The sequence below is a fragment of the Phaethon aethereus genome, assembly GCF_964289735.1.
Source record: "Phaethon aethereus genome assembly, chromosome: 1".
Classification (NCBI taxonomy): domain Eukaryota; kingdom Metazoa; phylum Chordata; class Aves; order Phaethontiformes; family Phaethontidae; genus Phaethon; species Phaethon aethereus.
This window is the reverse complement of record NC_138575.1, coordinates 192496346-192514171: the sequence shown is the minus strand read 5'-3', so window position 1 is coordinate 192514171 and position 17826 is coordinate 192496346. Positions and strand designations below refer to the sequence as shown.

At 36.7% G+C, this 17826-nt stretch overlaps 1 protein-coding gene across 2 annotated transcripts; it reads right to left on the bottom strand.

The window, feature by feature from the left end:
- Positions 1-175: 175 nt before the first annotated feature.
- On the bottom strand, positions 176-17771 carry VPS36 (vacuolar protein sorting 36 homolog; the record flags this gene model as incomplete). 2 transcript variants are annotated; one of them, XM_082004160.1, is made up of 14 exons in its annotated part: positions 176-269; positions 356-432; positions 2100-2184; positions 2629-2693; positions 3279-3344; positions 4290-4424; positions 4838-4915; positions 5029-5061; positions 8346-8432; positions 9805-9894; positions 11374-11488; positions 12779-12849; positions 16398-16466; positions 17676-17771. In XM_082004160.1, 14 exons carry the CDS (start codon positions 17769-17771, stop codon positions 176-178), a joined length of 1161 nt encoding a protein of 386 aa, XP_081860286.1. The 2 variants fall into 2 exon arrangements, with proteins under 2 accessions (XP_081860286.1, XP_081860287.1); XM_082004161.1 differs by having other exon boundaries at positions 17703-17771.
- Positions 17772-17826: the final 55 nt, after the last annotated feature.

Sequence of the window (17826 nt, the reverse complement as noted above, 5' to 3'; positions counted from 1 at the left end):
TTCAGTTCCACCGAAGAGGATTCAACACTTGAAATACCTGAGAACTGTAAAGCGTTGCAATGTTCATCACTGTTGCAGCTGACTAACAAAATAAAAATTCTAAAGTCCGTTGTTGGAAGGGTTCTGCTCTCTGCTCTCGTTTGACTGTTACATAACAAATTGTACATGAACTACATTAGCTTTGTGTCAGAAATAAATTTGGGTAGAATCTCAATCCTTCCACTGAATCATCTCTGCAAAGATGGCCCATCTTTTCAGCAAGAAGCAGCCTAGAGGAAGCAAAAGAAGATGTGCTGTATTACTTGAGAACAGTATTAGAAAGAAGATATTCTTAAAACCAACAATTATTACTTACCTTTCTTTGGCTAAGAGAACAGACATCCCCACCAGCTTAGCAAATTCATCAGCTGTGAGTGAACCCTTTTCAGACACCTGTCAAAAAACAAACACACAAATAAACTATGGCATTAAAAGAACAATGAAGTTCTCTCAGCTACTGACTCAGGTCTAGCCTTGTGAAGTGATAAATTGGTAGCAAATCCCTTGTGAAGACAACTAGTTTGTCTGCATTTTAAAAAAGTATGAATAATTATGACTATTTCCCCTTAAAAATGGAAGTAATGGAAGTCAGCTATACAATCTAATATGTGTATGGGTGATTAATTATCTTTCCTTCCCAAACCACTACTCTCATTAAGGGTGACTTCGGTTTCCTTTGACTTCCATGTCATTTCCTGTCTTCACCAGCCTTTCAAAACTGCATCTCCCTCCTGTCTGAAATCCTGTGATTTCCTTTCAATTCTGCTCAGAATTTTCATGTCATTGTACATTATACATTAAGTACAGGGTGCTTTTGGCCTCAAGTCTGATCTCACCTTCCCTTTCCCTTACAGGCTAGCCTTCGTCATTCAAAGCCTCTCCCTTAACATTTTTCTATGGAGTCAAAGTCTCATATTACGAAAATAAAAGAAAAAAAGGCACTTCAGTAATAAATCCACCATCTGTTGCTTTTTGTGGTTGACCTCATTTGTTATCAAGATAAGTTTTTTCCTTTCCTTTCAAAGAGATAAACACTCTTACTGAAAGCAACAAATTAATCAGAAATGAAAAATAATCAGGAAAAAAACACCTAAAATGGACTAGGTATTTTTCTGTAAATATAAGAAAATAAACTGAAAGGATTAACATAAATTGAAAGATTTAAGCATTTTAGTTTTGATAACTTAGGATGGTATCTTTTAGATCGCTATATACATTTCTCTTAGCTTAAAATCTTTTTGATGAGAAAGCTATACAGTAACAATCATACAAAACGCACTGAAGAGTCTACCTCATGTATCAACTGAGAAGGTGTTTGTGATAGCCCTACTTTTTCTTGATTGCCCAAGTCAAAGTCCTCTTTGATGTTTAACTTCAGATACACCAAATCAGCCTTTACTCAACTTTATGAAAAACAAAAAATTACATCCCACTGAAAAAGACACAGGAAAATGCATCAAATAACGGGATAGCAGGACTTTAAAGAGTCCAGAGGTAGAAAGACCATGAAGGTTTACCACACTGAGCAATTTATACTACTTTTTTTCCTGATGAAGCTAACTTAATTCTATATGCACTACTCTCCAACTGAGCGTTCTTCACAGCAGCAAACTCGGTACAAGATGCTACACATACAATGTGCTATTTTCTGAAATAAACCCAAATCAAACAACTGCCTATATCAACATTTAAGAGGTACTTTCACTGCCTTCAAGCACATTGTGTACAGTGTCTGAAGTCCTCTTCTGTTAAGTGCTTAATACATGCCAGGAATTTCATCCTATAGCGCAAAAGATTTGACGGTTGAAGGTTAATGAAGTTTGAAGAGAGATGGAAAAGTGATTTCTTCTTTAAAGAGAAAGCAATGACTAAGATTATTGCCTGCACAGCACTTCGAAGATGAAAACTGCTATTTAAGTATTACTGTTAGAAGATTTGGAAGTGGAATATTTTGTATTTCAAAACCTCAAAAGGAAATCCCATACCTCAAGTTTTTATACCTAATGTGTTTAAATTTCTCCAGCACAGTCAGAACACTGAAGGAAATGAAGTACACTTACTGTCTCTAAAGCAGAAGCTACCATTTCCTCTTCGTTATGAGACTGGAGTTCAATCACCATCACACCACTATCAAATATACGAAGCCTAAAATCAAGAGAGAGTCCCAAAGTAACTAAAAACCCTGTGCACATCACCTGTGGTCACACTTCTAATGCATCCACACCTAAAACCACATTACAAAACAAAAACAAACTCTGTAAAATGTAACATTAAAAGCATTTTCAAAACCTGAAGAGACTGAAAAGAGCAGGGCATATGTCTGGGCTAACTTAAACACTTTTCCCAGCCTGAAGAAAAATGTATTGGAAGTAAAAAGAATATTGTCTTCCTAGCAAAGTGAACCACGGCTAAAAATTCTTATTTTAATGTAGAGTGGATGTTGGTGCATACGGCAGCATCCTTTCAGCAAAGGATGACTTTGTTTAGAAAACCAAAAAAGTCTACTGCAGATAAAATATTAAGTCATTGAAGCACCATGGTCTGACTTCTGAGTGCCATGTTTTATAAATACATCTGTAAAGCTCTTACCTTAGTGGTAATTTCAGTGACTCTAGCATCTTACAAGCATTTACTAAATCTTCTGGTGACAGCAACTATTAAAATAGTAACACATATTTATTCACAGCTTGCATTTCAAGTATACAGCATAACACCAAAACAGTTTTAATAAGTACAGCTATAAAATACAGCAGGCTACACAATATTGTTAGTTTTCTTCCTTTCTATTGTCCAGGCTACTTTCTTGGCTTCTATGCTTCTTTCTGTTCCCTTACTATGTGTTCTATAATAATTCTTCTTGCCTTGTTTACAGAAAGAATTTATGTATTTTGTAAAAAAAAACAACCAACCAAACATACAAAAAAGCAAACAAACATTTACTGTTCTTTAGTATTCTCTGTCCTTTCAGTTTTCTTTCCAGATAAGGATGGATTTTCCCTTTTACATGGTATTATAAAAAGCAGCATACATTATGACAACTTATAGAGGATACATAAATATTACATGGAAGAAGGAGAAACGAAAAAGATAAAAAAAACTGATTTTAATAAAGGGCTGACCACTTCATGCTGTTAGACAGGTAGAGTGAGAAATTGGTAAGGAACATTTTTACCCTTTTTCATTAATTACCTTACCACTGAATACATTTTACAAAATATTTGATAGAACCAATTTCTCACCTCCAATCCTCGTGCACGATTTACCAGACAGTACACTTCTGTAAGTGACATGATCCCTCCTCGCTCCTGTGTTAAGCACAAGACTGGTAAGAGAAACAGCATTAATCTAGTAAACACAGTATCTCAACTTGAATTTAACTGATTAAACAGGTAAAACAGAAGAGCTAAATGGTGGGCTTTAATGGAAAAAAACCTACCCAGGCAATACCATGTATTTCTAGCATGAGAGATTAAGTTGTTATATCTTTCTCTAATAATTTTAAAATGCAAAACACTGGTAATACATCCAAAGACTGTGAATTACTTTGATTTTAAAGCAGATAATAAATCACAGGAACAAGGAATTTCAATATATTAAATCTATCAATCAATTTACCCCTTTTACTGTTCAGACACACTCAGTTTTCCATTCTGATCATAGTAGGTAGCATATAACTTTCACAAAAATACTGTAATATGTATGCTTTTTAGTAGACACATCGCCTACTAAGTTGCAACAATCTAACTTTTTGGTGAGAATACTGAATTCTGTAATAGCTTCAGATAAAATAAAATGAGAGATATTACTAAGGGGAGGTAATCTATGGAATAACTCTGTGCTATATAGGCAAAGTATGTAATTTTTAAGCAGTTTAAATACTGACTACTTTCAAAGTATTTTTTCAAATATTTGAAAAATATTTTTTCAAAGTCAGTGTTGTTCCACCCCTTCTCTACAGCAAGGGATGAATACAGGGCTCTTCAAATAGAAGAAAGACTGCTAGTATGAGTTTCTAAGTATCACTGATAATTTGCAAATTAGAAGTTGAGATGCCATTACTCCAAAGAAAAATTCTTACTTAAACTTTCTTATTCAGAAGGAGGATATATATTCTTTCCATAAACATTGAATATGAGGTTGTGCTGCTAAATCTGAGACTTTAAAAAGGAGCACGGTACTACAGCCAAAACACATTTACAACAAAATTCAGCAACACACGGAAAACACTGGTGCAAAATTAGGTATTTTACCTCTAATGGGGTCTGCAGTATTCCAGCTAGTTGCTTTGCCAGTTGCATGTGGTAATGTGTACCAGATCCGTATGTTTCCCTAGTAACGGGATTAGCTATACCCATACTCAGTAGATAGGACTTGAACCTAATAGTCTAAACAAACAAACAAACAAATAAATTTAGAAGTACATCAGCTAGTGACTGATTCTGGTTTTTAAAAGTCTTTGATTTATTACTATAAGACAATTTTGGTGAATAAATCCATCCAGTTCACTACCAATAAAGTCAGTTACTAGCAAAAAGAAGGTAAGACTTAATATAATTTATTTTTGACTAGCAGAGGTCAAAAATACAAAAGTTTACACAAAGGCAGTAAAATCTTTGCTTTTAAGAAAGGGTGAAAAGAAAAGCTAACACTAAACAAGTAAGTCACTTTTGATTTATGTAGACTTCAAACAAAAAACCCAACCATGAAGTGTTCTTTTTAACATTACATGTATCAAATGGGTAGCTTTTTGCTTTGCATAGGAACATTTCTGTTGACTTTAAAAACAAAACTCATGTACCTCATCCTCAGTGATGTCACCTTGTTTTTCTTTAATTTTATTAGCTATTGACTTGGATAACTCCACCATTTCTTTAGCCTATCAAGAAAGACACATAGATCAGTCAACTGTCAGCTCAACAGAGAAAAGCATGCTTAAAAGTGAGAAAACAAGCATAAGTCTACTTATTGGATAAACGACACACACCATACCTTCTCCATTAGTTTGCTAAGATCCTCAAAAGCCTGAAATGAAAAGCAGACACTGCAGATCAGTATAATTACAGCATTCAGCTTCATGGATACAGTGAGTTGCCTTTGTCCACCCATCCAAGCTATTCGTAAGAGCTGCTATCCCTTTAGATTAGTATGTTACAATGTGAGATACTATATGTAATTGGCTGATATTATCTGTTTTACATCAGGTCTTAAAATCAAAATTATACAATCCATAAACAACAAAGAGTGAAGAAAAAATCAGTCACACGCTTTTCTAGTATGTGAACATTAGTTCAATATGATAGGAAGGAACAACGAGATACTGAGACCCAGAGAGATTAAACCATCCAAGTTTATTATGTTCTCATAAAAGCAGGGGCAACGTTTCTTGGTGGTGATGGTAGGTCTTCTTTCAGCAGTTAAGCCTCACTCAAGGAGATCTATTGTTTCTGGCCACCTACAAGCCAGCTGTAAAGCTACAGAAGTACTCCTCCTGACAAGACAATTTTACTTTAATCAGTAGATGTTACTAAGAAACAGGCATTTCAAATGGGCAAGGAAGAGGGTGTATGTTTTCTCATGTATGCTTAACTGAAGAGACAAAACCTCTGAAAATGTGTGGCAACATCACTTTATTTAGGTATCACACACATAGGAACAGTGGTGCTACCATAATAAACAAAAAACAGTTAAAAAAAATGAAATAAGGTCCATGAGACAAATGATCAGATTTATATAAATAAAGATAAAAACTCGACAAAAAGCATCGTCTGAAAACTCTCGTTGTTGAACCTAAAAACGAAAATACTTGCTAGAACAAGGGAAAAAAAAATATTTGTACATTTTTCTTTTCTAGTCTAAGAAACCTTTTATTTCCACAAAAAAAAAAAAAAGGTAATAAACTGGACATCCATCATAGGACTACGATTATATCACGTCTATTAAGTTTAGTAAACTGCTACAGTCTCAAATACAACTATTTTGCAACAACCCACAAAGGCATTTTTAGGCTTAAATAAAATATACTGTAAAAAAAGCTGAATGTATACTGAAATTCAAAAGTTTTAGTAATGACAACCAACTAGCACTAAAACATTAATGTAAAAAAAAAGTTAGCAACTATATTAATGCAACTGTATTAAAAAGCAACTCTAATTTCTCCCATCCTCAGCAACACACATTCAGCCTTCTGACCCGCTTCTCTCAAATACATGACAACATGCCCAGGTGGTCAACATTTTAAAACAACGCTTTTTGAACAACTGGTGTGAGAAAAAATCCTAAACTTTTTCAGCTAAAGCTTGCCTGACAGCAGCACCCAACCCCTCCAGCCACAAGTAAAGAAGGTTGTTCAGTTAGACTATGTCAAATGACCAGACACACATCTTGCCTATGGCTTCTAGCTACTGCTTCTATGCGATCCCTACCTTATTCTGACTATTACCCCACTAAGAAAGACACATTTCAACAGAATTTGCGCACGAACACACAACAGTTCCCATCTACATTTAGGCATCTGAGAAGCTTATTGGTCTGACATTTGACATGCAAAGATGACAAAGAGATGCCTCCAGGAAGGGACAGGGTTTGCTTTTCATCTGAATCCCTCCAAATGGCACCAGTGTTTCTCCACTGACTGGCGAAGTCTAGCCTCTAACACTTGGTATGTAAGTATCCAAAATTAAGTGGGACAAAGCTAGGTCCAAGGGGAGAAAAGAAACTATACCACTGTATAACAATAATCTACCAGATAATCTATCAGAACAAAAGCTTCTCTTTGGAATATTTCTTCTTACTTCCTACTCTGCCAAATTCAATAATTTACAATAGATTTCCCAATCTCTAGTGTAAATCAAAGTCCTTCTACTGTACTTGAATATGATATCAACAAAAAGTTGTCTAACAAGGCTTTTCCCAGCTTATTTCTAATCTCTATAACCTGCATGAAAACATCATTCATCAAAAGAACCCCTGATTTAGCTAAATAAACAGCATGCTGTGTCTAACTCCTCCTCTGCCTGACTCACCGAGGGCAGGCCTGGAAACAAAGGGGAATGTGCACACACCTAACAGGAACTTCCTCAGATAAACAAAAGGCTAAAGAACTGGATTCTTATCAGCAGTGAACAGCAGATGCAGGAAGCCTTTTCCTGGAAGCCAGGGCACCATTTTTTAAATTAAGTCATTTATAACATTTAAAGCTGGAGGAAGGCAGGATTTTACAAGTCACGGTTTTCCTCCGTTCATACAACACATATAAATGGATTTATTTTACTCTCTGACAAAGCTACTAAAGGAAAAAATAACCAGACAATACCTTTTGAACTATATACACATGCATGTAACCACAATACCTTTTGAACTACACACAGAGCTTCATTCATTACATTCCTCATGAACAGAAAGGAAAAAGTTTAATGCTACCAGTATCTTGAAACAGCACGCAGCCTGCAAAGGTACTATAATTTCCTTATGTGTCAGAGCAGTGAATGCCTTTTTTATTGTGGCACACCGAATCCCATAAAGCTTTGCCACAAGAACGAATCTGTTGCATGTAGTTTATGAGTACCTCTGTATTAATCTCTACTACCAAGGCAGAACCAGACTATTTTTGAGGATATTGCTCCCAGGTATATATGAAGAAATTAAGTGCCTCTATTGTCCATCAGTATTAATACTTGGAATTCAACTATTGTGCTGTTTCTGGGGAAAAGGATGGTCTCCAGTTAGCCCAGGTATTTCGCAAAGATCCTTGTAACACCTTGCTGATGCCTGGACTGCAGGACACTTTACTGTAATTGTAAGTCTAAATCTGACATTTAAAAACTGAATATTTGTAAGATGAAAACCTAACCACCACAGTTATGTGCAGACACTTGGATCAGCGTATTCTTCTTAATATATATTACATTTTAAATTGAAACCAAAATTAGCTGTTAAAAAAAAAAAAGAGGACAGAAAAAAACCCTGAACTTGTAATAGCCTCTTTCTGCAGATAGCTGCCTTTGTGTTCTGCTTCCCCCGATGAAAATCCACTGAACTCAGGTTTCTAATCCTATCATAATTAATTTTATAAACACACACAGTTAATTTCAAAGAACAGTTTTCTTGAAAGGAACTATTTATTAATGAAGTACCTTTACACATACTGGTCAGTTAAACAAAGTAAATAACTATAAATTATACACTCTTAATCAATTCAGAGTTCTCAACAAAAACAATAAATAGTCTCAGCTGCCCCTAAAAGAAAGTGTGAATGAATGTAAATGGCTCAGACAGGTGGTTGACCTTGAAACTTCAGTAGTATTTACCTCGGAAATGTTTTTGTCAGTCTCTTTTCTTTTTTCCTCTAATTTCCTTTCGATCCCTACAATTCCTACAGCCCTTATTCTTCCTGCCTGCAAAAGAAAATAATGGAAGAAATCAAAATAGGAAATGCTAACTTTTCTCATCCGCCTCACTGTGAAAAACCGTACATTGGAAGACAGGAAACGTTGCCCCAAAGAGCTGGTACCATGCACACAATATTTCATATATTTCTTTAAAGTATTTTTTAAACCAGTGTAAAAAAATAAAAGTGTAAAGCATTTGCTGTAGTAGACAGATAATGAGATTATTATATTGAAGCTATTAATATGAAGATGCATAATAGCCTGATCCAGACTGAACATTCCAGCTCATCTCAATTAAAGCCTCCCAAGTTCCTGTGAACATATGTACTAGAGCTGTGGAAATGCGTGAGTGTATCTAAACACGATTACCTGAAGAAATCTAGCCTGAAGAAACATAGCCACAGCAACGCAACGCTAAGTGCAGTCTAATTTACCTTGCTGAGAAATATCAGAATTGACGTAATGGTGAACCTTTCATTTGATGCCAAATGTGTTTTAGAAAGGCTGGTACCTAAGTGGCAGTGGTGCCAGCCCTCAAATCTCTGACTGCAAAGCTTAGTGCTAGTGTTAATGATTTGCTATGACTTAAGAAAAAGAACAGGAGGTAAGGTATTTTCATGAAGTGATTCTTGACGAACGGTACAGGCTTCCACATAAGTCCAAATGTACCTATGTTTATAGGTACTACATTTACAAAGGAGGACATATGTGATTTGACGTTGAACAATCTTTAAATCATCCTATTTCATTCATATAGTACTACATGTTCAATATATCCATATATTCAACATATTCATATATAGAAACAAATATACAGAAACATGTTTATCAGTTTCTAACCTTGAAGTATGTAGACAGATAAAGAAGGCAATGTAGCACATGACAAAGAGATTTTCTCCATAACAACTGTCCATTTAGAATATGAATTTAAATCAAACATTTATATAAATCTTTGGAAACTATGTAAGTTACACATTATATATTTGACTTCCAGCCACAAAAAATAAAACAGAAATTACAATTAAGACCAAAAAAATCTTTCAGTTTCGTTAGATCTCTCACGCTGAATAAAATTATACGCAAATACATATATAATATTTACATAATTCTGTGTGTGACTACCTTAAAAAAATTGAGCTCATTATCAACTATTCAAGTCTAAACACACCCAAGGAAGAGAGGACACTGTTCTATATCAGGTGCAAACTGCAAAGGAGAAACTAGTTTATGCCAGTGAAGAAACAGGCAGAGCACAGTTGAATTCCCACATGTGCCCATGGTGTTGGTTAGAGAGGCACGACAGATGCAGTATACAGGGGCAGCAAGAAGTGGAAACAAGAGATTATATACAGATGCTGCTCAGAAGCTCTGCACATACCTGTGGATCCTTGTTAACCTGAATGGGCTGACCAGTAGGCATGTTCTCCCATCTCCTTTGTGTGATTTCTTCTGATAATCGTCTATAGAACTGCAAACATTAGAAGAGTTACAACAGACATTTCACAAACTGAAATACCTCTGGGTATTTTTAGCATATTGGTGGCAGATGAAATAAATGCCACTGTAAGACAAAGCATGGTAACACCTACACATCCACAGTACAACATCCATTATCTGGAAATTCTTAACATACAATCTTCAAAAATATACATGTTAGAGGAAAGGCCAGGTAGTTACTAGTTAAATTCACGAGTGAAGTATTTTTTCAGATATTCAAAATGTTCCAAAACATGCTAAAGTTAAAAATGTTGAGGTTTGCTCAAAGACATGCTTTTAAAAGGAAGGAAAATTGAATGATGCAATTACTATTGATCTGTTAATTCAACAATATAAAGACAACCACACAGATCAATTACACTTATTTGTTTGCTAATACCAGAAGGTGGCATTAGTTAATTAGTTAACAGTAAGTGTATCCCACTGACCAAAATACAGAACGAAAATCTATTCCATTCTTATGGTTGTTCAGAGTCCACAGGAAAGCATTCTGAAGTCATAAAGAAAAGATCTGGAGTGTAACTGATATGCCAGGTAACCACTACACATAGTAAGTTTGATTTTCAGACATGAACATTAACATTAAAATAAATAAGGTTAGGATTAGGCAAAACACAAATACGATTATAACTAGGCATAAATCTACACTCGTTCTAAGCTGAAAACTGCTCACAAAGAAATGGAAGTGAGTCTGATCAAGCACATGCATTTATAAGACATTTATAACTCATTCAAGTTGAAAATCTGGTTTTCTGCAGTGAACAGGTATGGCTTTTTTTATTGTTCAAAGTTAAAGTTCTCAGTCTCTTCAAGTGAGGATCTTACATACTGTGAAATTTCTTGACTGAGTGTAGTTTCTTTGTTTAGAAAAGAAAGTTTAGGATAAGCCGCCTTTTAAAAATGTATTTTACATTTATATTACATTTTTTTTAGAATGCTCAAAGACTTTGAGATTTGGTGTAGGGAAAAAAAAAAAAGATTTAAAAAACATAAAATGAAACAAAGCTCTGAGGCAAAAGAAAATGCTCAGCAATAAAATTAGAGAGACTATTAGGCATAAATTGTTTGATTCCTGTTCAGTAGAGGGTTAGCTACAAAGAAACATCTTTTACTCTGTTAAACATTTAACTGATTTCAGAAATGTCACTTTGGAAAATCCTGTGTTCCATTTAAAAACTAAAAAAGGAAGTATAAGATTATATTAAAACTACTAAAATAAGGACAAAGCCTAATAACGCCTCTTGACATTTTTTGAACTCTATTGGCATTATTTAACCAAAGTATAGAACTTTGAAGGCTCATGGTGTTTGTCTTCAAAAAGGATGTAGTGAAAAAGCTCCACCTCAAAAGTAAACATGGAAAGATCATGGAAAATTATCACTACCGCAGCAACAGAAGAAAAGCATGTCCAAAGATCTGATGTGCTGGGCTTGCATGGCACAAAACCTACCTCAATCTGCCCATGTTCTTTGAAAGAAAGTTTGATGTAGGAGTATTTGCTGCTTTGGAATGGACCAGGCTCTTTGTTTGAAGAAGCAGGATGAAGATGAACTACTATTTTGGCACTAAGAAAAAGTTAAAGGAAAGAAAAGAGGCAGCTTTCTGTAATATCTAAAAAAATTATTTCAACAAAGCTAATAATTTAATCAAAACCTCTATTAAATTTATCTCACATAAGAGCTAAAGTACATCAAATAATGCTTTACATTTGTGCATCAACATTTAAGTATTTTGACTCAATATTATAGTGGATCCTGCATAAAAACTACTATAACCTCTAAACCAGCAGCATCTCACAAATTCCATCAATTCTCAAGAAATAAACCTAACAAATTCTAATATTTCAAGCAATAATTTCTGAAAAATCTTTTAGTTAAGATAAAAACTAATCATCAAGTAGTCACTTGCAAGGCTTTTGACTTGCAATAACTACTGCCAAAATACACTATCTTTGTCGCAGGAAAACAAAAGGTCTCAATATTATGTTTAATCTATCCCACTTGTATATGTCACTTGCGAACACTGTATGTTAATTTGTCCAAAACCAACATTCAAAGGTAACATGCATGGAAATAACAGTCTAAAATGACACCTATCACCAAAACAAACCTTGAGATAGCTTTATTTTAGGAACATAACAGACTGCTATCACAGCATGACTGCAAGTTTGCCATTCCCATCTCATTTTACTGATACTTTTTTCATGTGTCTTTATTTACTGACTTCTCCAGCATTAGTGAATTACCCGATTTCTTCTGGATACCCCCAGCATATTACCTTACCCACCTGACTGTAGGCAGCAAGCAGATGTCAATTACCTATATATTTTTCCAGTTAATTTTTTTTCTCTTTTTCCTTGAGAAACTTCTTCATACACATATCATAATACTAAAGTAGTTATTCAAGTAAGTGGAAACACTTGAGTTCCTTCTAACTATTGCTAGCATTTCCATGCTCAAAATCAATCATATGGTCATGAAAAGTTATATAACGTGGCATCTGGCAGAGTTTCTATCCCCAACCAGTTCTGTGGCACAAAAGACTAAAATTAGCTTTCAAATTTAGATTTAGCAAATCACTGTTGTCATTTATGACTCATCAAATGAAAATGGCAAGCTAGAACACATGCTTGCGATTACAAGACAGTTATTTAATAAATCACCTCAAACACTGCTTTGTCATGACTCTCTTACACATTTGATCTCAAGTGAATAATGCAAGTCCTTGTGGCTGTCAATCTGGAAACGTGGACTGCAAATGAAACCTACCATGAATTAATATATTCATCTCGGGTTCCTCACATAACATGCATGGGCAAGCTATCCACCTAAAAAAGACAATGACTATCACCTTACCTTTTTCCTACCCCAGCTGCTTGCTCTTCAATAAAGACGATCTGAGACAGAGGTATAGCAATGCAGCACTCCTGGAATAATCAGTGCAAACACAAGTGAAACTGAAGCCATATCCTGACTATTCATTCTCTAAAACGAAGTGTTCTCTTTCTCCATTTCACAAACAGTACAGTTTTCTACAGATGCTGCCTGAGGTGCTCCATATGAAATATGATGGCAACAATAGAAACAATCTATTAAAGAGAAATATAAGTAGAAAACTCAACACAAAGTTGAAACTGAGTTCCAGATAACCAAAAAAGCAAACTTAAGTGTCAATGCATTTTCTTTAGGCATCTCAAGCTAGATTCATAGGACTTGAGAATTTAACAAATCTTTAGTATCTAAGTTCAAAATTTAAACACTAAAATTTCCACACTACTGCAGCTTCTCCCTGTAGGTGCACAATGCTCACAGGTTCTTAACATTTTTGCACTGATGTTACTTTGGGAGCTAAAACAATATCCAAAAGCACCAGTCTTTCAAGTGTTCAACATCAAAAAAACTAGACTATCCTCTGAGTGGAACAGGAATTTCTCCATCTGTCCCACACCCAAGGACTTAATCCAGCAGTTGATGCATCTCAACACACATTTATTGAACTCTGCTTTAGAAAAAACAAAGCAGAGCAAGAAACAAGACTGTATCCATCTGTGGGAGACTAACCTACCCAGGCTAAACGCTTTCTACCTGCATTTGAAACAGAAATTGCTCAAGGGAGCTATTCAAAGCATCTAATTAGGTTCCTGGTCTTGTTTTGGTGAGTGTCCTTTGGTGAATGTTGTCTTCCACACAATAGCTTGGAGATAGGCACAGTCACCCAGCATACAGAAAACACAGGCTGAACCTCTCTTCCATCTGCCATGAGGGTGTGTTAACTCCAGGTTACAATGAACACTGTTACGGGGCCCTCTCAGTCCCTACTACCAAAATGGTTCCTCTTTGCATGAAATTATTAAATACTCACTAAATTGGAGATTAGGGAAGTATACCTACAGGAACTCTGACTAATTTTCTCATTGGGAAAAAACATGGATTGTACTTCCTGTTCTAAAAACTCTTAATACAAGCTATTTAGATTCTTCTATGGCTTCAGATTCTACAGCCGTTACATAGAACAAGTTACTGTTTGTAAAATGCCCACATAGCCCTGGGACACTTTAAATCCAGGCAAAATGATACTTCCGTTAAAAGAAAAAGTTTTTGAAAATGACAGAAGAGTCCAACTATATATAGTATGTACACTGTCAAAATGATTGATTCATTTAGTTCACAGTTAGAAAGTTATGAACTTATTGTAAGCACAAGGACTTAGAATGACCCCTTCCTGGTGAGAGAAACAAGAGGAAGGGACACAAAGAGAGATGTGTTGAAAATGCCATGAGTTTATTTGGATATTTTTTTCCTAATGTCTCATGCTCACATTATGCATCACTTTCTGATTTAAAGTGTTGTACAAATCTAGCTATGTAACAAACTTAAAAGAATTATTTTTTTGTCTTTTGTAAGTCACTGTATTTTCTATCCCGTTCAACTGCAGATGGTGTGTAACAGCAGCAGCTATAAAACACATCTGTCTGTTTTCATAAAAAGGTTTGCTATGTTAACCTAATGACAAGTGCCCCATTTATTACTAAAGTTTGCTGACATCATAGAAAGGGACTCTCTCAACAAGTTTATTCTAGGTAAGCTAGCTAAGGTTTCTAAGGCTTATGTTATATCACAGCTGAGTTTAGACAACGACTCACCATGAAAATAAAAGGGCACCGTGCTCCTCGTGTTTCAATCCTAAGAGCTTGAGAAGACTCAGCCTCATTTACTGCACTAACAAAGTTATTTGTGTACCACAGATTTAAAATCAAAAAACAAACCTGGCTCTACTGAGACAGAACTGGTCTGTATTAGATCAGAACTGGGTAATTTTTACCCATCTCCTGGCCATGTTTCTGCCCCTTCTCTTAATCAAGTCTGGAGCTTGTCAGAATCTTTGCTGAGTTAAATTAATTTGTTAAAAGAAAACTTTTTTATTATTCTCCAAGTTTATTCTCTGCTGATTTAGAAAATTCAATGATCTTGATACAAGGAATCATGCAGCCTAAGAGCAGGGGAAGTTAGGGACAAGAGATGAATGTCACCCTTTTGTTGGGAAGGAGAGAATGGGAATATGGACAGTTGTTAGCCTTGCTGAAGCCGTAACACTTAATGTTACTCCAAGCAAGTAAAATGTCCAAGTGAGAAGACCAGAAGCAGTGCACATTGCAGTACATGCCCACCTGTAAAGAAGAGATGCTGATGAAGAAATAAGAGATGAATTACACAGATAGTTTAGCACAACTGAATTATCCCATGCTGACTGTGCCAAAAAAAAAAAAAAAAAAAAAAGCTAATTTATACAAAATAGTTCATGATCTGGAAAATCACCCCCTTGTCTTCTTTAACAGTAAACGCACCCTGGGGAACACTTCTCAAAACATTTTGAAAAATTTGTACTAAAAATAGTTCTGCTGTTCCTGCAAACAATCCCTAAGGAAAAAATACATTGCTTTGCCAAATTAAGAACATCCTTGGTGACCTTACAAGACTCTAAGTAGCTCCCTGCTTTGGAGCAAGGATGTGATATTTGGTAGGGAATGGCCTTTGGGTGCAAGAGGTGCTTCACCTATGCTTGCACAAAACTAATCCAATGGAATAAAATACGCCTTTGAAGAGTTGTCATCTGAATGTGCTCGATGTCAACTTTGGCTTCCAGGGCTAAAATTCTAAAAGATTGTGTCCAAAACAAGCATAATCCAATCTGGTTCTGAGAAGGACTTCTCTTTCAATTGCAGCTGCAAAGTGGAACACATTGTCACAGTCTATGCTTAGAGCTTCGTATGTGTTTGTAGTCTTTCTCACCCATTTCTAGCTTGCACTCTCAGGCTGTGGCTTGATGATACAAAGCATTCAGTAGCAGTATTACACTGTAGTTCTGCCACTAAACCTCTGAGTTAAATCTCCACAGCAGTACAGACAAATGTTCTGGCTTATTGATGGGATGGTTCAGCACAAGAACAGGCAGTTGGAAGGGTAAGACCCGTGCAAAATAATACTGCCACCAAACACATCCTATTATCAAATCATGGTCCGGGACTATATGGTGGGAGCAGAAGACAGGGAAATTTGGACTTGAAAACAATGAGGAAGAAAACATTTTGCTAGACAAGAAGCATGGGAGAGGAGTTCACATTATGATTTGCCAAAAACCTCACCTTCAGTCTCAAACCAGTGTTTTTTTAATGCATGATACCACACTCTTTTCTCCTCTGTTTTTGTGCCATAGAAAAGGAAAATTTATATGATTCATTCCCATCCCTCCTCATCTCCCCATAATTATTTTATTAAAGCAGAATTGGGTGAAAGAACATTCCTGAACATAATTTTCTTTCCACTCTTGAGGCAAAAATGGACTATGCTTTTAAAACAAAATACACATAAAGGAAAGAAAATTCTCTCCGTGTGCAGTCTTTTAATTGCAAGCTACCTGTTGCTTGTTAAGGAATTTAGAATTGAATGACATAAAAGAGACAAAAGTAGGACTTACATGATTCTTCTGATCCCTCCAGATTAGTCTGTGTGTGCTAAGCAGTAATACTCCACTATCAAATTTCACCTACATGGGAAAAAGAAAACAGATCAACAACGAATTTAACCAGTAAGTTGCATAAATACTGATCTTGGAAACATTACACATTACTGTAGCATATCAATGAGATTAAACAAGACAATATTTTGAGAACACTCTCTTTTTTCAGAAAACATAATACATGAAGTTTAGGAAACAATGGAGAAAATTAGTATAAAAGGATTAGATGGATATACAAAAACTTCCTTTTTCAACTGTATAAACTTTCCCCCAGGAAATCCTGAAGGATCCTCCCTCCATATGCTGTGTGAGATATACAAGCATTCCTAAATACCATATTTTAAACAGCGCTATTGGCTTTCGAACACTATTTGCTGGCAAAGAAAGTAAAAGTTGGGCAAAAAAAGCAAAGCAACCCGGTAAGAAGATGCTATGCACAGTCTGGAATCTTCCGGCCTATCACATAGAAGTATTGCTTCTATCCATTTTATTGCTGAAAAGTTCTTTATCAGACAGCTATCAGTATTTGGAAAAATCCGTGTTAGCAAAATTGCTTCCTATTTCTAAAACGGAAGGCATGTGTTTACAGCTTTTTATGAGGGTATGCACCTACTCCGGTGAGGAAAAACGAGAAATCAAGAGTTACCCCAGCCGCAATGCAAAACAATAACTGAGTAGGCTCAGATGAAAACAGAGGGCAAGAGAGCACCGTTCACGACCAGAGCTAAAGAGCACTTTGCAGCTACTAGCATGACCCGGGTGTGAATTGTATGGCACTCCCCGTACATGACGTCAAAGCCAAAGAACACAGCTTGCTCTGCGGAGCAACACGGGGGAGGGCTTAGCCCCTGACACGGAAGGGACAGCCCCAGCAGCGGACATCAAGTTTCATGTCAGTGGCACCAGCCACACACGCCCTGTAAGGACGACCACCTCCCTCCATGTGGCACCCACCGTCCAAAGCCTTCCTCCCACAAAGCCTGGACCTCCCCCCTAACAATCTTCTCACAGAGCCAAACCCTGCCAGTCCCTGGAGCAAAACGTACTGGTCCTCCCACACCTCCGATCGATGCTTCTCTTGCAGCTCAGGCCTCCTTGCACCCCTTGTGCCATACCACCCATAGTCACCTCCCCCACCGCCCCCTTGGCTGGGGCCTACGGCCGTGCCCTTCCCCCGCCCCCTTCGCTCCGGGTTCCGCCGCGCCGCCAGGCCACGCGCAGGGCCGCTCCCATCACCTTCTCATCCCCGTCGCACAGGCGCACGCCGCGCTGCTGGACCACCAGCGTCTCCCCCAGCTCCAGCAACCCGCTGGTCCACGCGAACCTGTCCATGGCGGGCGCGCAACTCCTTCCCTCCCCTCCCTCGCCGCCGCCGGCAGAGCAGGCC